Source organism: Lethenteron reissneri, chromosome 52, assembly GCF_015708825.2.
Source record: "Lethenteron reissneri isolate LAM-NWPU_2019-01 chromosome 52, ASM1570882v1, whole genome shotgun sequence".
Classification (NCBI taxonomy): Eukaryota; Metazoa; Chordata; class Hyperoartia; order Petromyzontiformes; family Petromyzontidae; genus Lethenteron; species Lethenteron reissneri.
In genome coordinates this window covers 11,409,644-11,433,102 of record NC_083830.1, presented here as the reverse complement: position 1 = coordinate 11,433,102, position 23,459 = coordinate 11,409,644, and the positions used below count along the sequence as shown (strand labels likewise).

Below are 23,459 nucleotides of genomic sequence, written 5' to 3'. Positions count from 1 at the left end.
CCGTGTGGTAGTGGTGACTGAACATCGTGTGGTAGTGGTGACTGAACACCGTGTGGTAGTGGTGACTGAACACCGTGTGGTAGTGGTGACTGAACACCGTGTGGTAGTGGTGATTGAACACCGTGTGGTAGTGGTGACTGAACAACGTGTGGTAGTGGTGACTGAACATCGTGTGGTAGTGGTGAGTGAACACCGTGTGGTAGTGGTGACTGAACACCGTGTGGTAGTGGTGATTGAACATCGTGTGGTAGTGGTGATTGAACACCGTGTGGTAGTGGTGAGTGAACACCGTGTGGTAGTGGTGACTGAACAACGTGTGGTAGTGGTGACTGAACATCGTGTGGTAGTGGTGAGTGAACACCGTGTGGTAGTGGTGACTGAACACCGTGTGGTAGTGGTGACTGAACAACGTGTGGTAGTGGTGATTGAACACCGTGTGGTAGTAGTGGTGATTGAACACCGTGTGGTAGTGGTGATTGAACACCGTGTGGTAGTGGTGATTGAACACCGTGTGGTAGTGGTGACTGAACAACGTGTGGTAGTGGTGATTGAACACCGTGTGGTAGTGGTGATTGAACACCGTGTGGTAGGTGACTGAACACCGTGTGGTAGTGGTGACTGAACACCGTGTGGTAGTGGTGATTGAACACCGTGTGGTAGTGGTGACTGAACACCGTGTGGTAGTGGTGACTGAACACCGCGTGGTAGTGGTGATTGAACACCGTGTGGTAGTGGTGACTGAACACCGTGTGGTAGTGGTGACTGAACACCGTGTGGTAGTGGTGAGTGAACACCGCGTGGTAGTGGTGATTGAACACCGTGTGGTAGTGGTGATTGAACACCGTGTGGTAGTGGTGACTGAACATCGTGTGGTAGTGGTGAGTGAACATCGTGTGGTAGTGGTGACTGAACACCGTGTGGTAGTGGTGACTGAACACCGTGTGGTAGTGGTGACTGAACACCGTGTGGTAGTGGTGACTGAACACCGTGTGGTAGTGGTGACTGAACACCGTGTGGTAGTGGTGACTGAACATCGTGTGGTAGTGGTGAGTGAACACCGTGTGGTAGTGGTGACTGAACACCGTGTGGTAGTGGTGACTGAACACCGTGTGGTAGTGGTGACTGAACACCGTGTGGTAGTGTTGGTCGAACGCCGTGTGCTGGATGAGACGTCTATACAGACCGAGTCCTCAAAATGGGAGGAGGAACCAGCAAGTGCCCATGGCAATTGTAGTGAAGGCAGAGTAACAGGGAGGCGACTGACCACCCACAACGCCGACCCCTCATCTACTCTTCCACCTCACCTCATCGATAGCCCCACCCACCACCCCCTCTTTCTTAGTCATACTTCGCTATGCTTTGTCTCTGTGAAACAGAGAGAGAGTGAGGGGGGATGGGGATGCCCCGGGGGCTGTCGTGATGAAGGGAAGAGAAAGAGAGGATTCACCAGGCGATGAGTCTGATGATGTGCAAAGGCGGTTTGTATACCACCACAGAGAGGAGATGGAGGCGATAGCGCGATGTGTGCATTCACACGCATTCTACACATCCCGTCAGCATGTGCTGCACATCCCATCAGCCACTCATTAGGAGTGCATCATTGATTGGTTCAAGCAAGCCTGGCTGCTGATGGGACACTGAATGTTAAAGGAGTTTGTACGTGCTGAGCCAATGCTGTTGACATTACACCATCCACCCATTCACAACCTCCACCACCAACACCTACCAACAACCACTCAAAAACAGCCACCACCGTTCACAACTTCCACAACAACGAACCACAACAACTGCCATTTGCCACTAAGTGGTAACATCACCACGGTGCCTGTGCCAGGCCAGGTACATTTTGAGGCACCATGAAGAATTAAAGGCTCGCTGATAGGAGGTCATGGGACAGACCTAAGTCCCATGGGTTGACTGACTGAGATGACTGGTAGATCCACCAACTGTGCCAACTTGCTGTGTTTTAGCCACCCGATGCACCGCTTTTTTTGTGAGCATCGCTCCTCTGCCCTCCGTTGTTGTTGGAGGGCGACTGCTTCCAACTGCCCAGTAGCAGCGTCCTTCACGAGCTTCCTCCTCCAGAGGACGATCTTTACACTGCTGTTACTGGGTATTGGCAAGTCCACTCAGCTCCACATCCTCCTGTACCACATCACTCCATCTCTTCTCCAGCCCATGTCGTGCCCATTTAGCCCCCTCTACCCGGCCAAACAAAAGCTGCTTGGGCATGCGGTGGCTTGGCATGCGGGCTACATAACCCAGCCAACGCAACTTTGCTTGCCGGAAGAGCTCGCTGAAGGGACTGTGAGCTCGGCACACAATCCAGCCTTAAGAACCACCATCACACAACCAACGACCAGAATTTCTACTGACCAGTAAACAACATTCACCATCACCAACCAGAACGATAAACATTCACCACCACCACTAAACCACTGTACAACCACCACAACCACCACCACAATTACTGTAAAAGCACAACTACTCACAACCTACTCCACAACCACTGTACAACCACTCACAACCTCCGGCGCTTCCCCACTCCCCCCCAGAGGCGCCCCCTTTGTCCCTGGCTCCCTAGGGGGTCCCTTTGTGTGCCCAGGTGCGGCTTTTCACGCAGGCAGCAGCGGAGATGGTGGAAAGCATTACGGGAGAAACGCGGGGGGCCGCCCCCCCCCCGGGGTGCTCCGTGCCCCCCCCCCTGCCCAACCCATGCACTGTAGGCCATCTATGTGGAAGGCCAGATGTGTGAATGAGACGGCCGCGGTGCCCGCTTGTGAACGCTCTTTAATTGGCTGAGAACACCTCAATACATAGAGGCCCGTAGAGCTGGGGCAAGTGTTGGTAACACTGGCACGTGGCTGCTGCTGCCTTCTCGCTCCTCATCTGTGGTTCCTCCTCCTGGTGCCTCCGAGTCGTCCTCTCTCTTGGAGTCATCCCCCTCTCTCTCAGTCGTCCCCTCCCTCTACGAGCGTGAGAAGTGGTCACTGTGCGGTGGTGGCGCAGCATTACGAGTCGACTCCCCCTCTCCCCACCCCAACGTGTGACTCTTGTGTCGGGTGGTGGAGCGACTCGCGACACGAGTGCGCCCGGATCAACACCACGCGGCCACCCAAACATTGATGATGAACTCAGACCGAGACGGTGGCGACGCTTTGCTGCTCAAACCGCCGCTGGGGCTGCAACTGGGGCCGCTGGGGCAACCGCTGGGGCCGTTCGTCCATGGCATCCGTTTCACGAGAATCACCGTTGGTCGGCCTCCCCCATGTCACCGCCACCAGATTTGTGTAGAGCCAAGGTCTCACTGCTTGGTTTTGTTGGTGGCGAGTGCCCTGGTGGCGAATGTGGTGGTGGTGAGCATGGTGGTGGTGGCGAGGGTGGTGGTGGTGACCGCGGTGGTGGTGAGCGCGGTGGTGGTGACCACCAAGCCACGCGTGTTACCAATTTGTTGGCGTAATTCAAAACGTGCAGCGCCGCGCTGGCACAGATCTCGCCGACCTCGCAGCCAGAATCCCTGGGTTCAACTCCAGACTCGGGAACTTTCTGAGTAGAGTTTGTGTGTTCACTCTCCTCCTCTATAGTGTCAGGGTGAAAGTGAGTGAGTTGAGTTTGTAGGTTCTCTCTCCCCCTGTTCTGCATCGGTTTCCTCTGGGTTCTCCGGTTTTCTCCCATAACTAAATCCACACACACAGTATCGGCCAAATAAACCACAAGCCAATGCCGAACAGTTTCACCGGACATTTACGAACTGGGATCACACAGCAGCAGCATCACCTCTTGGCTGCATGAACGCGGCAGGACTCTCGTGAACAAGTCTCAAGACTCCAGGTAAGGCCCAACGAAGTGGCTTATCATGTGGAAATTTACAGCAACCAAATACTCTATAAACACATGTTGATTTTAAATGTGGAAGGAAAAACTGGAGGACCCGGAGAAAAATGCACGCGACCAGGGGGAGAATATGCAATGCAAACTCCAAGTATACAGGCGTCAGGGCTGGGATTGAACCGACTCCCTCCTGTACACTAGGCGAGGGAGTTAACATCTTGTCAAAGTGGCGCCACATCTATGAAGACAGGTACGGCACACGAATGGGTGGGTGGCCAGCACCACACCTTTGCCGCCTTTGTCTCCCCAGAGGTGATGTTTACACACTGCACCAGGTACCCATTTGAGGCTGAATCAACCTAGGTGAGGCCCAGGACCGGTTCAGATAATCGTGACTCATGTTGGCCATGAATGTGAATCGAACTCAGGTCGCCAGAGTCATAGTGCAGCGTGCCAACTGTTGCACCACTGCTCCCCACTCGTACTCACGCTCATGCGCATGATCCCGATAAAGATTTACAGTCTGTCAGCATCCGTACACGCAGAGCTGACTGCTGATGGGACGCTGAATGTCGAAAACCGGTCTGGAGTTTTGCTTGGAAGGCCATGGGTGTGGCTGATGTGATGTGTAAAACCATGCTCGCTTTTGAGCGTAGAGCGTCAGCAACGGGAAAGAGTCCAAAGCATCTGCTGGTTATTTGGCATTGCGTGTAATTAGCAGGAGAGGATCCTGGGGTCACCGAAATTACAATAAGTAATATTTAAAAATACTTATTTTTTAAACACGCTTTAATGAAATGTACCGTACTCATAATGGCAGAACTCCACGACTCCAGGAAGTGGCCCTGAAGCTTGCCATAACGTAAGTGACCGTGGTCATTTACAGCCAACGTCAGTTGAGCATGGACAATTAGAGCCAAGGCGAAACATAACATATAAAAAAGATGGTTTAAAAATATATTTTTTAGTTTTAATGATAGAATATAGTATTGTCATCAGTATGACATAAATATACCAAGTTTGCAGTCGATACCTCATTGGGAAGTAGGTTAAAATTTAGTTATAAGATTTGAGGATACAACAACAGACAGAGTGAGTTAAATAAAAACGTGTATAATTTTTTGTATCAAATCCTCAACAACTCAGACAGCCTCTCATTAACTCACAAAGTTCATGACTGCACCGCCAATGCTGGCACTTTGCTGGCACTTTAACCGACTCCTACCAGCTCAACTTAGAGGCTGTGTGCGCACGTTACATAAAAGGCAAGTTTACACAAAACACACGCACAATGATAACTCAGCGATACAACCAGCCCAGCAAGTAACTGACAAACACTGCAGCAGAATCATTATTCCTGGAATTTCGACCACTCAGTCGATGATGATGATATCACGTAAGACTGACTAGGCCACAGTACCACCTCCCATGAATGTAAAGTTTAAAGAAAGCCACAGTAGGGCGACTGTAACCATGCAACCCAAAACGACAGTGGACCGCACAGTGAACCCATTGTGGTAGTCTGGGTTCCTTCAACGGGAGAAGGCACGGCGACACGACGCGAGCTCGCTCACTGCTGAAGTCCTCTCATCGTGGCCAGCAGAAGCAGCAGTAGGACCTCCACATTGGGACGTGGCTTCTGAACAACAACATTGTTGCTGCTGCTGCCATCATGTGCAAGAAAGGAACAGACCTCCGATCACATTTTCTGTACATTCATTTCACCAAACGGTTTTTCAAAGTAATTTGACCGAGCTAACTTTGGTGACAGGAAATGTCTTTAATTGAACGCCGATTGTAAGCGAGCGTGTGTGCACGGTTTTGTATTTCCTCTAACGCAGTTGCTTTGATCCACCTTTCTATTTGCTTCACCGCCATCCTACGTTATTTACAAGTTAATTTCGTTGAACCAGGCCACTCGGCAAATGAAACCTCATCGTGGCCTCGAGTTCTCACACGTGGCCAAACAAGATCAACGTGGGACACGGTGAACGACGTATTTAACAGCGAGGTTCTCATCTGTAGTCGAGACATCCATCTCCCGGTTCACCGCCATCTGTTGCGAGCGCCGTGACGGAACGGCGGCATCGCTCATTTGGCTACGGAGGCTTCGAGGACACGTACTTCATTATCAGCGCGAAAGCCATGCTCTGTGACGCCAGCAACCACCGACGCTGCTGCCGCCACAGCACACATTGCACAGTGCCGAGTGTAGGGTGCCGGTCGGCAACAATCCAAGCACGACGACTACCATCAAGCGCAGCCAAACCAGCCCCCCCCCACTCCCCACGCGCCCCTCCTCCTCCCCACCCCCCAATTTGCAGAACTCGAGACAGGGGATGAGAGTAATGCAATTAGAGCAAGAGGGGGCCAGAGTACGGCCTGAGAACACTCGCACTGCATCACAGATAAAGATCCCCTGTATAGCCTCAACGCACTGTAGGGGCAAGTGCTGTGAGTGAGTAGCAGCACCTATGAAGGTCAGCATGGCACATGAGGAGGTGGGTAACCAGCACCACGCTATCACACACACACGGCCAGCTTATGTGTATATATACACAAACACATTGTGCATGTATACAACAACCGCCATTCGCCACCAAGTGCCGGTGACGTCACCACGGCGCTTGTGCCAGGCTATGTGCACCTTGAGGCCACGTGAAGTGTCGAACGCCCGCTGGCAGAAGGTCACGGGGCAGACCCAGGGTGCCACGGGTCGACAGACTGAGATGACTGGCCGATGCACCACCTGTGTCCCCTACTGTGCCAACTCGCTGTGCTTTAGCCATCCGGCGCTCCGCTCGTTGTTGTGAGCGTCACTCCTCCCGCCCTCCGTTGTTGTTGGAGGGCGACTGCCTCCAACTGCCCATTACCGTCATTCACAAGCCTCCTCCACTGAGGCCGATCCTTACACCGCTGGTACCAGTCATCGGCAAGTCCACTCAGCTCCACATCCTCCTGTACCACATCACTCCATCTCTTCTCTAGCCTGTGCCGCGCCCGTTTAGCTCCCTCTATGTGCCCAAACAGAAGCTGTTTAGGCATGCGGTGGCTGGGCATGCGGGCTACATGACCCAGCCAATGCAGCTTTGCCTGCCGGAGGAGCTCACCGATGGGACTTGTCCAGATCTTTCAAGGATTTGTGAGCTCACACAATCCAGCCTGGTTAAACCCAGGATGGATCGTAGGCAGGCCAGCCTAAATGTTTCCATTAGGGGGGTCCATGTTTCGCAAGCGTAGAGAAGGGAGGGAATGACCGTGGCCGAGAAGACCTAAAGCTTCGCGCGGAGCGACAGATCAGGAAGCTTCCACACAGCGTTACACAACAGATGAAAAGATAATGCCGCTCGACTGATTCGGAGTGAGCCGGTCATGAGCACACTGCCCAGGTATGGAAAAGCTCTCCACTCTCTCCACAACTACCCCATCACCAATGGGGAGTTGTGGGGGTGGAGTGTCCGATGGTACAAAATACCCAGGCAGGTGCTTAGTTTTGGTGGGGCTGATGGTAAGGCCCCACCTCTTAGTGGCACGCTCCAGGTTCAGCAGCAGCTCCTCCAACTCCTCTGAGTGAGCGGCAATTACCATATCGGCATACATAACGTGGTTGACAAATAGAGAGCCATCCCTTGACCGCACCCGGGCATCGATCAGCCTCCCATTGTGTCTGTACCAGATGTAAATTCCTTCGGTACAGCCATCGAAGGCTTCACGAATTACGTGATCGAAAAATATGCTAAATAATGTGGGAACCATAGGACATCCCTGTAGCACCCCAAGGTGAACAGGGAATGGCTCAGACTCCCGGCCACGTAGTTTTACCCGGGCCCGATCACCATCATGAAAGTCCATAATGATTGTGAGCAGAGGGTCAGGGACTCCAAAAGCACGAAGAATGTATATGCACACACACGTTATTCATAAACACAAACGTGTATACAAATGTACACACATGAGCGTATGTATACAACTGCTGTTCGCCACTAAGTAGCGGTGACGTCACCATGGCGCTTGTGCCAGGTTAGGTGCACCTTAAGGCCGTCACGTGAAGGCTGCAAGTCACGCTGCCAGGTAACGGGATAGACCCAGTTGCCATGGATTGACGACTGGAAGATGCACCACCTCTACTCCAACCACTGTGTGTATATATAGAATTGCGCCAACCACTGTGCCACCACTCCCCACAAAGACAAACACAGAAATTACGACTGCAGTCATCCGTGATGCTGTTTAATCCACGTCTCTGCCAGCCGTTTAACCCACGTCTCTGCCAATCGTTTAACCCACGTCTCTGCCACCTGTTTAACCCACGTCTCTGCCAGCCGTTTAACCCACGTCTCTGCCAGCCGTTTAACCCACGTCTCTGCCACCTGTTTAACCCACGTCTCTGCCACCTGTTTAACCCACGTCTCTGCCAGCCGTTTAACCCACGTCTCTGCCAGCCGTTTAACCCACGTCTCTGCCAGCTGTTTAACCCACGTCTCTGCCACCTGTTTAACCCACGTCTCTGCCAGCCGTTTAACCCACGTCTCTGCCACCTGTTTAACCCACGTCTCTGCCAGCCGTTTAACCCACGTCTCTGCCAGCTGTTTAACCCACGTCTCTGCCACCTGTTTAACCCACGTCTCTGCCAGCTGTTTAACCCACGTCTCTGCCAGCTGTTTAACCCACGTCTCTGCCACCTGTTTAACCCACGTCTCTGCCAGCTGTTTAACCCACGTCTCTGCCAGCTGTTTAACCCACGTCTCTGCCACCTGTTTAACCCACGTCTCTGCCACCTGTTTAACCCACGTCTCTGCCAGCTGTTTAACCCACGTCTCTGCCAGCTGTTTAACCCACGTCTCTGCCAACTGTTTAACCCACGTCTCTACCACCTGTTTAACCCACGTCTCTGCCACCTGTTTAACCCACGTCTCTGCCACCTGTTTAACCCACGTCTCTGCCACCTGTTTAACCCACGTCTCTGCCAGCTGTTTAACCCACGTCTCTGCCAGCTGTTTAACCCACGTCTCTGCCAGCCGTTTAACCCACGTCTCTGCCAGCCGTTTAACCCACGTCTCTGCCAGCCGTTTAACCCACGTCTCTGCCAGCTGTTTAACCCACGTCTCTGCTAGCTGTTTAACCCACGTCTCTGCCAGCTGTTTAACCCACGTCTCTGCCAGCTGTTTAACCCAGGTCTCTGCCAGCTGTTTAACCCACGTCTCTGCCAGCTGTTTAACCCACGTCTCTGCCAGCTGTTTAACCCACGTCTCTGCCAGCTGCTTATTCTACATATCGGCTAGCTGTTTAACCCACAGAATATGAGCTGGGATGCACACGCGTGTGTACGAGTGTCGCACACGCCTGTGTGCGAATGTCGCATGCGCGTGTGTACGCATGTCTCGCGCGCGTGTGTGTATTATTGTGTGTCTGAATGGGAAGCAGTGTAGTGAATAGCGCGCTGCGCTACGGACCTAGGTACCGGAGCTCAATTCCTGCTCATGGCCAACACCAGTGACGATGATCTGAAATGGTCCTGAACCTCCCCTACGTCGACTCAGCCTCAATTGAGTATCTAGTGCGATGCATAAACATCGCCAATCGGGAGATAAATGCAGCCGAGCGTGGTGCTGGTCACTATCCCCCTGCGTGTGTGCCATGTATAGGTGCTCCTAATAGCACTTGCCCCAACAGTGTTAAAACTATACGGGGGATCTTTTTTGTCCTTGTATGTGGGACTGTGAGAGAGACTGCGTGAGTGTGACTGAAGTTGTGAGTGTGTGTGTGCAACTGGCGGATTGTGTGTGTGTGACTGTGCGTGTGAGAAGCAGTGGTTACTACACCACACTACAAACCCAGCGACCCAAGTTTGACTCCCGGCCAAGACCAACAACACCAGTGACGAATATATGAATCAGTTGCGGGCCTCTCTGCTAGCGCCAAACTTAGCCTTAAATTATGACCTACTGCTGCGCGTGTAAACATCAGCAGTGGCGAGACAAAGACAGCCGGGCGTGGTGCCGGCCACACCACCTACACCACCCACCCCCTTTAGCTCCTGCCATGCCGTGGGCATTCCTAGCTGCCGGCTAACAGCACTTTCCCCAGGGGCGTTTGCAGGCAGCACGAGCCACCTTTGCGCGAGATGAAACAGTCTGGCAGACCGAGTCCTCAACATGGGTGGAGGAATCAACGAGTGAATTTCACAGGAACCACGCTCGTCGTAGGAGTAGCAGTGACAGAAGAGTGATAAGAAGGCGACTGGAGTCATCGTCTGTTCTGCGTGTGGTTGTGCTGTGGGTTATATTTACTCTATCGACCCCCCACCCAGCCTCCCCCACCCCCCTAATATTTGCCTTCGGGGCTGAGCATTTAAAACCAGATGCCAGCAGATAACAAAGTCGAGGAAGGGAGTCACGTAGCTAGCAGCAGATGTTTCGGGTATTGTGTCCGGGCAGCTCGTGACTACACAGCACTGCCTGGCGTGATCCATGGTCTATCCACTGCTGCACCAAGGCCTGCCGCTTCCTCCCAGAGCAGCCACCACCCTCTCACGACAACGGTCAACCCAGCAGCTGCTGCTCTACGCACGACGAGGAGATTTCATCCCCACTCCATCTCCTCCCCGGATCATCTGCTCCTCCCTAATCAACTACCAAATCAATTACCGGCATTGTGAGATTACCCACTTGAAAGGCGCATTAAAAGGCGTTTTAAAAAACTGAGTTTATTATATTATTATAATTCTCTCGGACGGCTGCGGATCCGTGATCAGTCTCGACCATAGCCCATCATCGTCCCTTCCGGCCGTGACGTGTCCTACACCCCAGCCCCACTCACCAGTCTGGAGGATGATGATCTTGGTCTATCAACTGCTGCATGAAGGTACAACGATGGTGTGATGTTAACCAACTCGCCTGGTCGTGGGTTTGATCTCAACCCTGAGGCCTGTATATCGGAGTTTGCATGTCTGTCTCCCCGTGGTCATGTGGATTTTTCTCCAGGTCATCCGGTTTTTCCCTCCACATTTATAATCAACATGCTTTTAAGATTTGGCTGCTATAAATTTCCACAGGATAACCCAATTTTTGTTGAGCTATCATTTGTGGCCAGGTCGTTTCTGAAAAAGAGCTACAAAACTCAGTGGGCCTTACCTGGTAGAATAAAAAGTTTATAGTTTGGAGTTTGATGATGGTGATGTCCCTCCCCTGCTGCGCGTGTTCTTTAATCCACGTACTCTTCTTCCTGTCTCTCAGCGTGTGTTTTCCTGTGCGCACTTTCAATGCGTTCTCGATTTGTTTCCACTAACGACCATCGTGAAAACATCACAGTTACGTTGACAAGCACGCACCCTTCCCATACTTGTCTCTCCACATAAAACAAAACCTAAAAAAAGATTTAATTGTACACATTCCATCAGCCAAGATGGTAGTATCATTCTGATGAAGCAGCCAAAGTTCAACACCCGAGCATTGGCGCCATGGTGGCGAGATGTGAACTACTTCGCTTGGTATGTAGGAAGGTCTTGGGTTCGATCCCGACCCTGACACCTGTATATTTAGAGTTTGTATGTTCTCTCCGTGGTCGCGTGCATTTTTCTCTGGGTCCTCCAATGTTTCCCTCCACATTTAGAATCAACATCACGCGATTAGAGGATTTGGCTGCTATACATTTCCACACGAGAAGCCACTTTGTGGAGTATCCATTTAAGGCCAGGTCGTTTATTAAAAAAAAGAGCTATGTAGGTCAGTGGGCCTGACCTGGTAAAAAAACGTTTATAGTTAGTTAAAGTGCTCCTGCCTAGCGTGGAAACGTCACGAGTGGCGGGCGGGCGAAGGCACCGGACTTGGGAATAATTTTCTGAAATGTGCGCCGGAATTTCTTTCAGAATCGTTCCAGGAAACTATGAAAAAAAAGTTTAAAGAGACCCCCCCCAAAAAAATAAAATAAACTCCCACGCATTCCAGACTCTCCAAGAATCCCAGCTGATGCGGCAGGGCCACGTGGTGGAGTCACACAGCAGGGAAACATTTCTCCACCAGCCAAGAGGGTAACAAAAAAAACCCCTCATTGTATCGTCCATGGTGGTGATGCAACTTATTATTACTGTGATCACTGCCTCTGGTCAACTCAGGGAAGCCTCATGGAGTCTCAAGACCCCTTGCCAGGAGGGTCCTACCAGGTTTCCGCGATAGGGGAGCGGTATTGCTGCGGCCTCTGCGCTGTGGTAGCGAGATGTTAACTCCCTCGCCCGAGGTCGTGGGTTCGATCCCGACGCTGACGCCTGTACAGTACATGTAGAGTTTGCATGTCTCTCTCCCCGTGGTTACATCACTGTGTGATCCACAATTGAGTAATTTGCAGGGAATTTATAAACAGCATTAGCATGTGAGTTTGGCCAATATCGGGTCCACTGTGTACGCCAGTTTAGCTGTGACAGGAAAATGGAGAACCCGGAGGAACCCCATGCCGAAGGGAAGAGAATGAACCGAGCCCAGGAGCTCCTGGCTACTGCCCCACTGAGATAGCAGCGACAACATCGACGCCGCACTCAATGGCGCCTGCTACCCGCTGGATCAACCACCAACCACGGGGAGCAGGAGGAAGCGTGGACACAATCATACGTGGGTGACCTTAATTCATTACTCTGCAATGTGCCTGCCCTTTAAACTCCCAGCCATTGCATTAAACTCCCAACCCGCCCGTTCAAACTCCGAGCCCTTCAGAAGTCCCAGCAATTTAGAGCTCCCAGCCTTCTAAACCGCATTCCCCGAAAACCGCGTGCCCTTTAAACACCGCGGTGATGGCGGAGGCATTTTACCGGGGACGCGTGGCCCTTTTGTCTCGCGGACTCAACTCCCATCCTCCGTCCACATCATCGTCATCATCGGCAACATCAACCACCATCAACAATACCAAGCGATATCAAGGACAGCTCTGCCAGCACAGCACTGTGCCGCAACCAGCAGCAACATCAACCTGCACCATCAACGTTAGTCGGCCACATTACGACAAACATCAATAGGCAAGGTACCAAGAACAAATAATGTATCACACGACCATCATTACAGATCAACAAGCAACATCTACCATACTCAAGTATCAACAAGCATCAATATTAACCACCAACTCCCACCAAAAGTCCCTGCAACTTCCACCACCATCATCACGACCACCGTCATCAGCAGCAGCAGCAACTTTGTCCCGTCAACTCTCATCAGGCCCCATCGCCACTCGCCATCAACCACCACCAGTCCCATCAAGCCACACTTAGACAACCTCCTCCTTCACTCCTTCGTCACCCTCTCACTCACCCTCAACCCACCTCCACCCCCATTCACCCACTCACTCACCCATCCACTCTCCCGCCCGCTCACCGTTCACTCACCCGCTCACCCACCCATCTACTCACCCGCTCACTCACCCACCCATCTACTCACCCGCTCACTCACCCACCTACTCACCCACCTACTCACCCGCTCACTCACCCACCTACTCACCCGCTCACTCACCCACCCATCTACTCACCCGCTCACTCACCAGTCTTTTCTTGCTGATGTGCCTCTTGGGCCGTTCCTTGCTCATCTTCGTGTCTCCGCCGTGGTTCCTCCCCTCAGCTACCGAGAGAGTGCTCTTTGTTGCTGGCCGCTTGGCTTTTAAACTAAAACTCCTGAGACAACGCCGAGACGATGATGGTGACGAGGCGGCGGTGGTGGTATTGTTAATGGCCGAGTAGGTTGACGGAAGAACCGAGAGGAAACTAACAAGTCAACAAATATGACGAGGTAGATGATGAGGATGATAGTGACGAGGGTGTAAGGGCGCGCAAGAACTCGCGAGTGAAGTTCGAGGCGTCTCTTGTCGAGGAGTCTCCCAAAGCCGCCGACCACCACCGCCGCCGCCGCGTCTTCTTCGGTCAGCCGAGGCGAGTCGCGCAGCGCTGCGAGGCGAGGAGACGGCGCCAGGCAGGCGGCCTGCTGCTGCTGCTGCTGCTCTCCATCCCCTGCCCCTCCTCACTCCCCTTGCCCTCCTGGGGCGGCCGTCTTCGTCAAAGAGGCGGCGGCGGCATGAGCCGAGATGGTCTCCCTCCGCCTCAACCCTCTCTCCGCACTCGTCCCCGTGCTCGCTCGCTCGCTCGCGTCTCCCCCTTCACAACTTGACAGCTTCTCTCTCTCTCTCCGCCACTTTCTGAACCCTCCTCTCCCTTCTATCGTCAACTTCACTCGCTCTTGCTCGCTCCGTCTCCCCTCTGCTCTCCGCAACCTCGTCTTCTCGCGCGGCGCCACTCCACCACCGGCTTCAGGTTGTAGACGTGGGGTTACCCAACCACCCTGATTGTTGCTGCTGCTGGTTGTTGTTGCTGCTGCTGGTTGTTGCCGATCGCAAACTGCTGGCGATGTTGTGTATGCAGCAATGGCTGTTTAAATGTCCAACAGCTGACACAAGCAGCTCCCCGCCTCTTCCTCCTCCTCCTGGCAAAACTTTCTAGAGCACAATCCGAGAAACAACAACCACCACTCTACAACCACCACCACAACAACCAAGTCTGCTCTGTCGAGTTGTTGTTGGCCCTTGCACTGCTGCCCGTTCCCGAGATTGTTGATGCCGTTGCCGCCGCCGCCGTTGCCCTCGCATCAATAACAACAAACATCACAACAACCAAAAACAACAACAAAAAGAACAAGAGACCACGCTTCCGCCGCCATCTTCTCGGCGCACATGGGGTGCCCGGTAGCTCATTAACATATGCTAATGATGCGGCGGGCTAAGCCCCGCCCATAGGCTGCAGAGCCAATGAACAACGAGGTTCACCGCCCCGACTAACACAACCACACCCCCATGCTATAATTAGACCACGCCCACTAGAGAGACCACGCCCCACCACAAGTGAGACCACGCCCCCATGCTATAATTAGACCACGCCCACTAGTGAGACCACGCCCCACCACAAGTGAGACCACGCCCCACCACAAGTGAGACCACGCCCCCATGCTATAATTAGACCACGCCCACTAGTGAGACCACGCCCCACCACAAGTGAGACCACGCCCCCATGCTATAATTAGACCACGCCCACTAGTGAGACCACGCCCCACCACAAGTGAGACCACGCCCCTGGTGGAGTCCGGAGCCACCCCACAGACCACGTGTGCGCACGGGCCCGCCCACTTATGCAAAGTGCTCAGCGGATTTAGAATGATAATTATCTTTATTGATTTAGACTGCTGCAGGAGGAATCTGATGAGCTATAAAGCTCTTTTTCACAGATGTCTTCAGTGGGGGCGCGGGGTCGTACCATTACAACAGCAAAAAATACGAAACACGATAGAATCATAAGCGGAATATTTATTGACACTGGAGGAATCCGATGAGCTATGAAGCTATTTTTCACACACGTCCAGTAGGGGCCCAGGGCGTCACAACAACAAACAATACGAAAAACGCGACAGGAGTGCAAAGTATAGGAAAGGTAAGCAAATCACTAAATATACAAATACATCTAAACTATGTTTATTTTATTTTACCAGCTAAAGCCCACTGAGCTACACGCGCACTTATTAAGACGCGACCTGGCCACAGACGATAGCTCAACGATGTGGCGGCTCATCATCACGTGGACATTTATAGCAGCGGCCAAGTACTGCTGAGTCACACCCACCGCCACGTGGCTCACGGTGCTGACTCTGCGACTCCTTCTGAGAACCCGGCCAACGCAGGTGACGATGATCAAAATCGGTCCTGGGCCTCCCCTTAGGTTGACTCAAACGAGTACCTGGTGCGGTGTGTAAACATCGCCACTGGGGGAGACAAAGGCGGTCGGGTGTGGTGCTGGCCACCCCACTCCCTCGTGTGCCGTGCCGGCCCTTCGCAGGTGCAGCGCTTGTCCCAACAGGCTGTTGAGGCTATACTGCGGTGGGGGGGTCTTTATCTTCTTCCGAGTGCGGTCTTCGTTGAGCGTTGGACCAGGGCTCGCGTCTCGCAGGCAGGAGCAGCACGCCCTTATCTGCAGACCCTCACCTGCAGACCCTCACCTGCGCAGACACTCACATGTACACGCCCTCACCTGCAGACCCTCACCTGCACAGACCCTCACCTGCACAGACACATGTACAGACACTCACCTGTACACGCCCTCACCTGCAGACCCTCACCTGCACAGACCCTCACCTGCACAGACCCTCACATTCACAGACACTCACCTGCACAGTCCCTCACATGCACAGACCCTCACCTGCACAGACCCTCACATGCACAGACCCTCACATTCACAGACACTCACATGCACAGACACTCACCTGCACAGTCCCTCACATGCACAGACACTCACCTGCACAGTCCCTCACATGCACAGACCCTCACCTGCACAGACCCTCACATTCACAGACACTCACATGCACAGACACTCACCTGCACAGTCCCTCACATGCACAGACCTTCACCTGCACAGACCCTCACATGCACAGACCCTCACATTCACAGACACTCACATGCACAGACACTCACCTGCACAGTCCCTCACATGCACAGATACTCACCTGCACAGTCCCTCACATGCACAGACCCTCACCTGCACAGACCCTCACCTGCACAGACCCTCACATTCACAGACACTCACCTGCACAGTCCCTCACATGCACAGACCCTCACCTGCACAGACCCTCACCTGCACAGACCCTCACCTGCACAGACCCTCACCTGCACAGTCCCTCACATGCACAGACCCTCACCTGCACAGACCCTCACCTGCACAGACCCTCACCTGCACAGACCCTCACATGCACAGTCCCTCACCTGCACAGACCCTCACCTGCACAGACCCTCACCTGCACAGACCCTCACCTGCACAGACCCTCACATGCACAGACCCTCACCTGCACAGACCCTCACCTGCACAGACCCTCACTTGCACAGACCCTCACATGCACAGACCCTCACCTGCACAGACCCTCACCTGCACAGACCCTCACATGCACAGACCCTCACCTGCACAGACCCTCACCTGCACAGACCCTCACATGCACAGACCCTCACCTGCACAGACCCTCACCTGCACAGACCCTCACATGCACAGACCCTCACCTGCACAGACCCTCACCTGCACAGACCCTCACCTGCACAGACCCTCACCTGCACAGTCCCTCACATGCACAGACCCTCACATGCACAGACCCTCACCTGCACAGTCCCTCACATGCACAGACCCTCACCTGCACAGACCCTCACCTGCACAGACCCTCACCTGCACAGACCCTCACCTGCACAGTCCCTCACTTGCACAGACCCTCACCTGTACAGACCCTCACCTGCACAGACCCTCACATGCACAGACCCTCACTTGCACAGTCCCTCACCTGCACAGACCCTCACTTGCACAGACCCTCACCTGTACAGACCCTCACCTGCACAGACCCTCACCTGCACAGACCCTCACTTGCACAGACCCTCACCTGCACAGACCCTCACCTGCACAGACCCTCACTTGCACAGTCCCTCACCTGCACAGACCCTCACCTGCACAGACCCTCACCTGCACAGACCCTCACATGCACAGACCCTCACCTGCACAGACCCTCACCTGCACAGACCCTCATCTGCACAGACCCTCACATGCACAGTCCCTCACCTGCACAGACCCTCACATGCACAGACCCTCACCTGCACAGACCCTCACATGCACAGACCCTCACCTGCACAGACCCTCACCTGCACAGTCCCTCACCTGCACAGACCCTCACATGCACAGACCCTCACCTGCACAGACCCTCACATGCACAGACCCTCACCTGCACAGACCCTCACCTGCACAGACCCTCACCTGCACAGACCCTCACTTGCACAGACCCTCACCTGCACAGACCCTCACCTGCACAGACCCTCACTTGCACAGTCCCTCACCTGCACAGACCCTCACCTGCACAGACCCTCACCTGCACAGACCCTCACCTGCACAGACCCTCACTTGCACAGACCCTCACTTGCACAGTCCCTCACCTGCACAGACCCTCACCTGCACAGACCCTCACCTGCACAGACCCTCACTTGCACAGACCCTCACCTGCACAGACCCTCACTTGCACAGACCCTCACCTGCACAGACCCTCACTTGCACAGACCCTCACATGCACAGACCCTCACCTGCACAGACCCTCACCTGCACAGACCCTCACCTGCACAGACCCTCACTTGCACAGACCCTCACCTGCACAGACCCTCACTTGCACAGACCCTCACATGCACAGACCCTCACCTGCACAGACCCTCACCTGCACAGACCCTCACCTGCACAGACCCTCACCTGCACAGACCCTCACATGCACAGACCCTCACTTGCACAGACCCTCACATGCACAGACCCTCACCTGCACAGACCCTCACTTGCACAGACCCTCACCTGCACAGACCCTCACTTGCACAGACCCTCACATGCACAGACCCTCACCTGCACAGACCCTCACTTGTACAGACCCTCACTTGCACAGACCCTCACATGCACAGACCCTCACCTGCACAGACCCTCACATGCACAGACCCTCACCTGCACAGACCCTCACTTGCACAGACCCTCACATGCACAGACCCTCACTTGCACAGACCCTCACCTGCACAGACCCTCACTTGCACAGACCCTCACATGCACAGACCCTCACTTGCACAGACCCTCACCTGCACAGACCCTCACCTGCACAGACCCTCACCTGCACAGACCCTCACCTGCACAGACCCTCACCTGCACAGACCCTCACTTGCACAGTCCCTCACCTGCACAGACACTCACCTGCACACGCCCTCACCTGCAGACCCTCACTTGCACAGACCCTCACCTGCACAGACCCTCACCTGCACAGACCCTCACCTGTACAGACACTCACCTGCACAGACCCTCACCTGCACAGACACTCACCTGCACACGCCCTCACCTGCAGACCCTCACCTGCGCAGACCCTCACCTGCACAGACCCTCACCTGCACACGCCCTCACCTGCACACGCCCTCACCTGTACAGACCCTCACCTGCAGACCCTCACCTGCAGACCCTCACCTGCACAGACCCTTACCTGTACAGACCCTCACCTGCACACGCCCTCACCTGTACAGACCCTCACCTATACACGCCCAGCAGTTCACCTGCAGTCACGGGTTCAGTCTGCTGATGAGACACTACATGCCAACACCTGTAACAGAGGCTCGCTTATGTCGAACCAATGCTGCTGCAAATGCTGTATTGCACTGCGAGAATAAACACTGTGTTGCTGATTGGATGCGCAAAATGATACTGTATATGTGTTTCACGTGTGTCTGCTTATTTGAGTAGATTGTTGGGCTTCAGTGAGTGGTCCTGGACGAGCCGAGCCACAGGCAAAATCTCTGGGGCAGCGGCTCCAACTCTGTTGGTGTTCATCATCGACATTGCGCACCCCCACGGGCCGTCATCTCCCCCTGGTGTTCGCGCGTGGAATCATCGCAAGGAGAGACCGCAGACAATCACCTGGTCTGCAAATCCCTTCACGGTCTTGCCCCAACCACGCCTTGCTACTCTGGTTATCTTGCTTTGTCGCCTTTTACAATCTTCGCTCTCTCTCTCTCAGCCACGCGTTCGCTCTTCTTCTCCCCTCGCCCCCTTCACTGGAACAAACTTTTCGCTCCACATTGACACATTGAGCCGTCACCTTCCGCTCCTCACTGAAAACGCACTGATTGCTCTCTAACTCATCCCACAAACCCCCCCTCAACCCCCCCCCCCTCATAACCACCACCGCTACTGTTCTCTCTCCATATTCTCATTGTATGGCTATCACTCATTAATATTCTTAGGTTTTTTCGGTAAAGTCACGTAGGTAAAAAAATTAAATTAATTAAAGTAAAATAAAAATAAAATAAAAATTACGACGTTTCAGAGGCAACACAAGCTTCCGTCTTCAGGTGGAACCGTCACAGTTTCTGGAGTCTACAAACTGAGTTGCCGCTGTGGTGATTGCTACATTGGGGAAACGAACGTCATGTCTCTGATCGTGTCCGCGAGCACAAGTCAGATCTGAAACACGGCAGAACTGATTCTTCCACCGTTGCCGATCATTGCTACAACGCTGTGGGCTCTCATGAAATCGTCTTTTCCGAGACTAAGGTGCTCTGCAAGCCTCCTGGCTACCATCAAAGGTTTGTACACGAGGCCATCCAAATATACAAACACAGACATAATTTCAACCGTGATGATGGGTACAAACTTAGTAATCATTGGAAAGATGTTATTAATCATGCAAAAAAGATTTAACGACATATTTGGAGCATTCCTGGCAGCGAGTTAAGCCGCACCACCTCTACATAATAATAGGCTCAGTCAACCTTTCTACAGAACAAAGACTCATTTCCTGACAGCGATTTAAGCCGCACCACCTCTACATAATAATAGGCTGAGTCAACCATTCTACACAACAAAGACTCATTTCCTGGCAGCGATTTCAGCCGCATCATCTCTACATAACAAAAAGGCTCAGTCCCTTTTACACGCACCTTTACATCATCCGCACCTAGTTTACACAACAAAGGCCCATTCCTAACAGCGTGCTTCAGCCGCACCGAACCTCACAAAAATTATATTCAGGGCCTACCTTGGCTCGTCCCACCCTCAACCAGTATATATACAAATACTGTGTTCTTGGAATTTATCTCACTTGATACAGCTATCGTGCTGTGACGGTTCCACCTGAAGACGGAAGCTTGTGTTGCCTCCGAAACGTCGTGATTTTTAAATCCTTTATATTAAGTTCGCTTGCTTGCTTAGGACCGTGCAAATCTTTCGCTCGTTTTTTAACCCACTTCCCGTGATCCAATTGAGCTGACATTTTCCACACAGACTCGTTGTGTGTGACAATTAAGTTCGTGAAAAAAATTCCAAAATTTTACACTGTTTAGGGAAAACAAATTAAATATTTAATTACCAATTGCTTAATGGTGGCAGACAATCATCTGACCCATAGGTGGCAGCCATCTCAAGCCAGAGGACGAGAGGACTCTAGCCGCCACGCATATAAAGGATTTATAGTGAAAAACTTTGTTTTTACGGGTTTACTTGTTATTTTACTTTTATTAATTACAATTTTTAACCTACGTGACTTTACCGAAAAAATCTAAGAATATGAATCCTTGCAGTCACGAAAGCTTCAAATCTAGAATTATCACTCGTTAACCCCGTTCATTAAATCCATTCATCATCATCATTGACTGTCATCAATTTCGCTTTTACCGAATTTCCGCATCATCACAGATTCGCCCCCATTGCTTCCTCTCGTCTTTTGTATTCCCCTCATCTCCGCCATGACATTCACACACGCGGCGTTGGCGTTGTTGTTGTTGTACCCGTCTCAATTTTCTGTAAAGCGCCTTTATGAAGGCACGATAGAAATTACTTTCAGATTATATTTACATATCCCATCGGCCAGAGGGCATTCCTCCTGGGAGTGTGCGTCTCATCAGCCAGCGTGAGTTACAAGCAAAACTCTGGACCGGTTTCAACATTCAGTGTCTCAGCATCAGTCAGGCTTTCTTGAACCAATGCTGATGAGCTGCCAGATGTGTATTGGCAAGGGACCTCCCTCTTTGATATGGGTCCCAGTTAGATGCAAAACTCCTGTATTAGTATTACACACGGCACAAAATAACGACGACTCAGATAGAGAACTATACGACTGACATCGAGACCCATAGATTCACATAGTCTGGGTTGTGATTAAACCGGTTTGTCAAGTGTAGAGAGTATATGGTGTTATGACTCACATCGAAACCCAATGACTCACATAGAAGCCCAATGACTTCCATTGATACCCAATGACTTGCAAAGAGACCCAGCGACTCCCATAGAGATCCATAGACTAAGACAGAGAACCACAGTCGAGTTTAACACGTAGGCTTTCGCCACCAATATCATCCATAAGAGGTTTTTGGGTTAGATCGCGTAAATATATAAATGTGTCGTTAAAATCCGCCACCACCCGACACAGCCAACTAGTAAGGGTTGTCACGTAAACAGAACTCACCAATTCGTTACTAGTACAGCACACCGGTGTGTTGGAGAGCCAAGCCACAACATTTACAATCTGAGTACGACGTTTCACCAGTAATTACTACTAGCTTCATCAGGCGACAGCCAGATTTGTGGAGAAGTCCACCTGTTTCGTTCCTTATATAGAAGCGTAGTTGTGGTGACCACGCAGCTGCGTTCTTGCACAATGTGGGGGGGGGGGGGGGATTACTGAGGCAACGTACATGATGCATGTGCATTGTGCGTGCCCTTTGAACTTATCCTTCCTGTCTATTGTGTTTATTAAAATAGCCCTACATTTTGACTTAAAGCTTTTGTGACTGCAGGAATTCATATTCTTGGGTCTTTCGGTAAAGTCACGTCGATAAGTTCAAAGAAAATAACAAAAAATAACAAAAAAAACTACGACGTTTCGATCGCAACACAAGCGTTCGTCATCAGGAAAAAGAAATACCCCTACCAACGGTAATCCCTATTGAAGCACGCTGCCCCGTGTCGGCAGCATTTACATAATGTTGTATTTGAAAATCTGCTTCCACGCAGCACTAAGGCGGTAGCTATCCGAACGGTTAAAGTTATTTTGATTTCTTTCAATTTCGATAGATTCTCTAATTAGTATCGGCCAGTCGTAGCTAGTTTTTCACAAAACTTCAACATTATCAAAGTCAATTGAGTGTCCTTGTTGGCACGCGTGTTCTGCTACTGCTGACAGTTGCATTTGGGATAATTTAATATGTTTCTGATGTTCTTTTAGTCTCGTGCTGATCATTCGTCCTGTTTGCCCAACATAGCATGTATCACGCGTGCAGCTAATCCTGTACATCTTTTGTACCTGGTACAAAATATGTATTACCGAAGCTATCAACAGAACACACAGCTAGTTGTAATTACTAGCGAAACGTCGTACTCAGATTGTAAATGTTGTGGCTTGGCTCTCCAACACACCGGTTAGTGCTGTACTAGTACACTACACTACTATACACTACACTACTATACACTACACTATACACTATACTATACACTACACACTAGTGCTGTACTAGTGACGAATTGGCCACGTTCTGTTGACGTGACAACCCTTACTAGTTGGCTGTGTCGGGTGGTGTCGGGATTTAACGACACATTTATATATTTACGCGATCTAACCCAAACGCTTCTATTATGAACCACAGTCGAATGCTGTAGCGCCGCCTGGCGTCAACAAGTAAATACTGTACATCTTAATTCTAGATTTAAAGCTTTCGTGACTGCAAGGATTCATATTCTTAGTTTTTTTCGGTAAAGTCACGTAGGTAAAAATTTGTAATTAATAAAAGTAAAATAAAAGAAAAAATAAAAATCACGACGTTTCGGAGGCAACACAAGCTTCCGTCTTCAGGTGGAACCGTCACAGCAAGCGTGCTTTTTTTTTATCTTATTTTACTTTTATTTATTGTGTTGCCTCCGAAATTAATTGTGTTGCCTCCGAAACGTCGTGATTTTTATTTTATTTTACTTTTATTAATTTTAATTTTTTACCTACGTGACTTTACCGAAAAAACCTAAGAATATAAATACTGTACTCGTTTATCAGCCTCAATATTCTAAATCGCCTTAAAGGTAAACACACATA

At 51.8% G+C, this 23,459-nt stretch overlaps 1 protein-coding gene across 2 annotated transcripts in view; it reads right to left on the bottom strand.

The window, feature by feature from the left end:
* The window catches only part of JARID2 (jumonji and AT-rich interaction domain containing 2), an 85,786-nt gene extending 71,257 nt beyond the window's left edge, over positions 1-14,529 (bottom strand). Inside the window, exon 1 of one of the 2 annotated variants that reach the window (XM_061573471.1) lies at positions 13,339-14,529. In XM_061573471.1, the coding sequence (XP_061429455.1) occupies positions 13,339-13,395 (57 nt within the window). In that variant the 5' untranslated portion in view covers positions 13,396-14,529. The remainder of the gene's footprint in view (positions 1-13,338) is intronic. The other variant, XM_061573472.1, reaches the window with a different exon arrangement.
* Between the last annotated feature and the right edge of the window lie 8,930 nt (positions 14,530-23,459).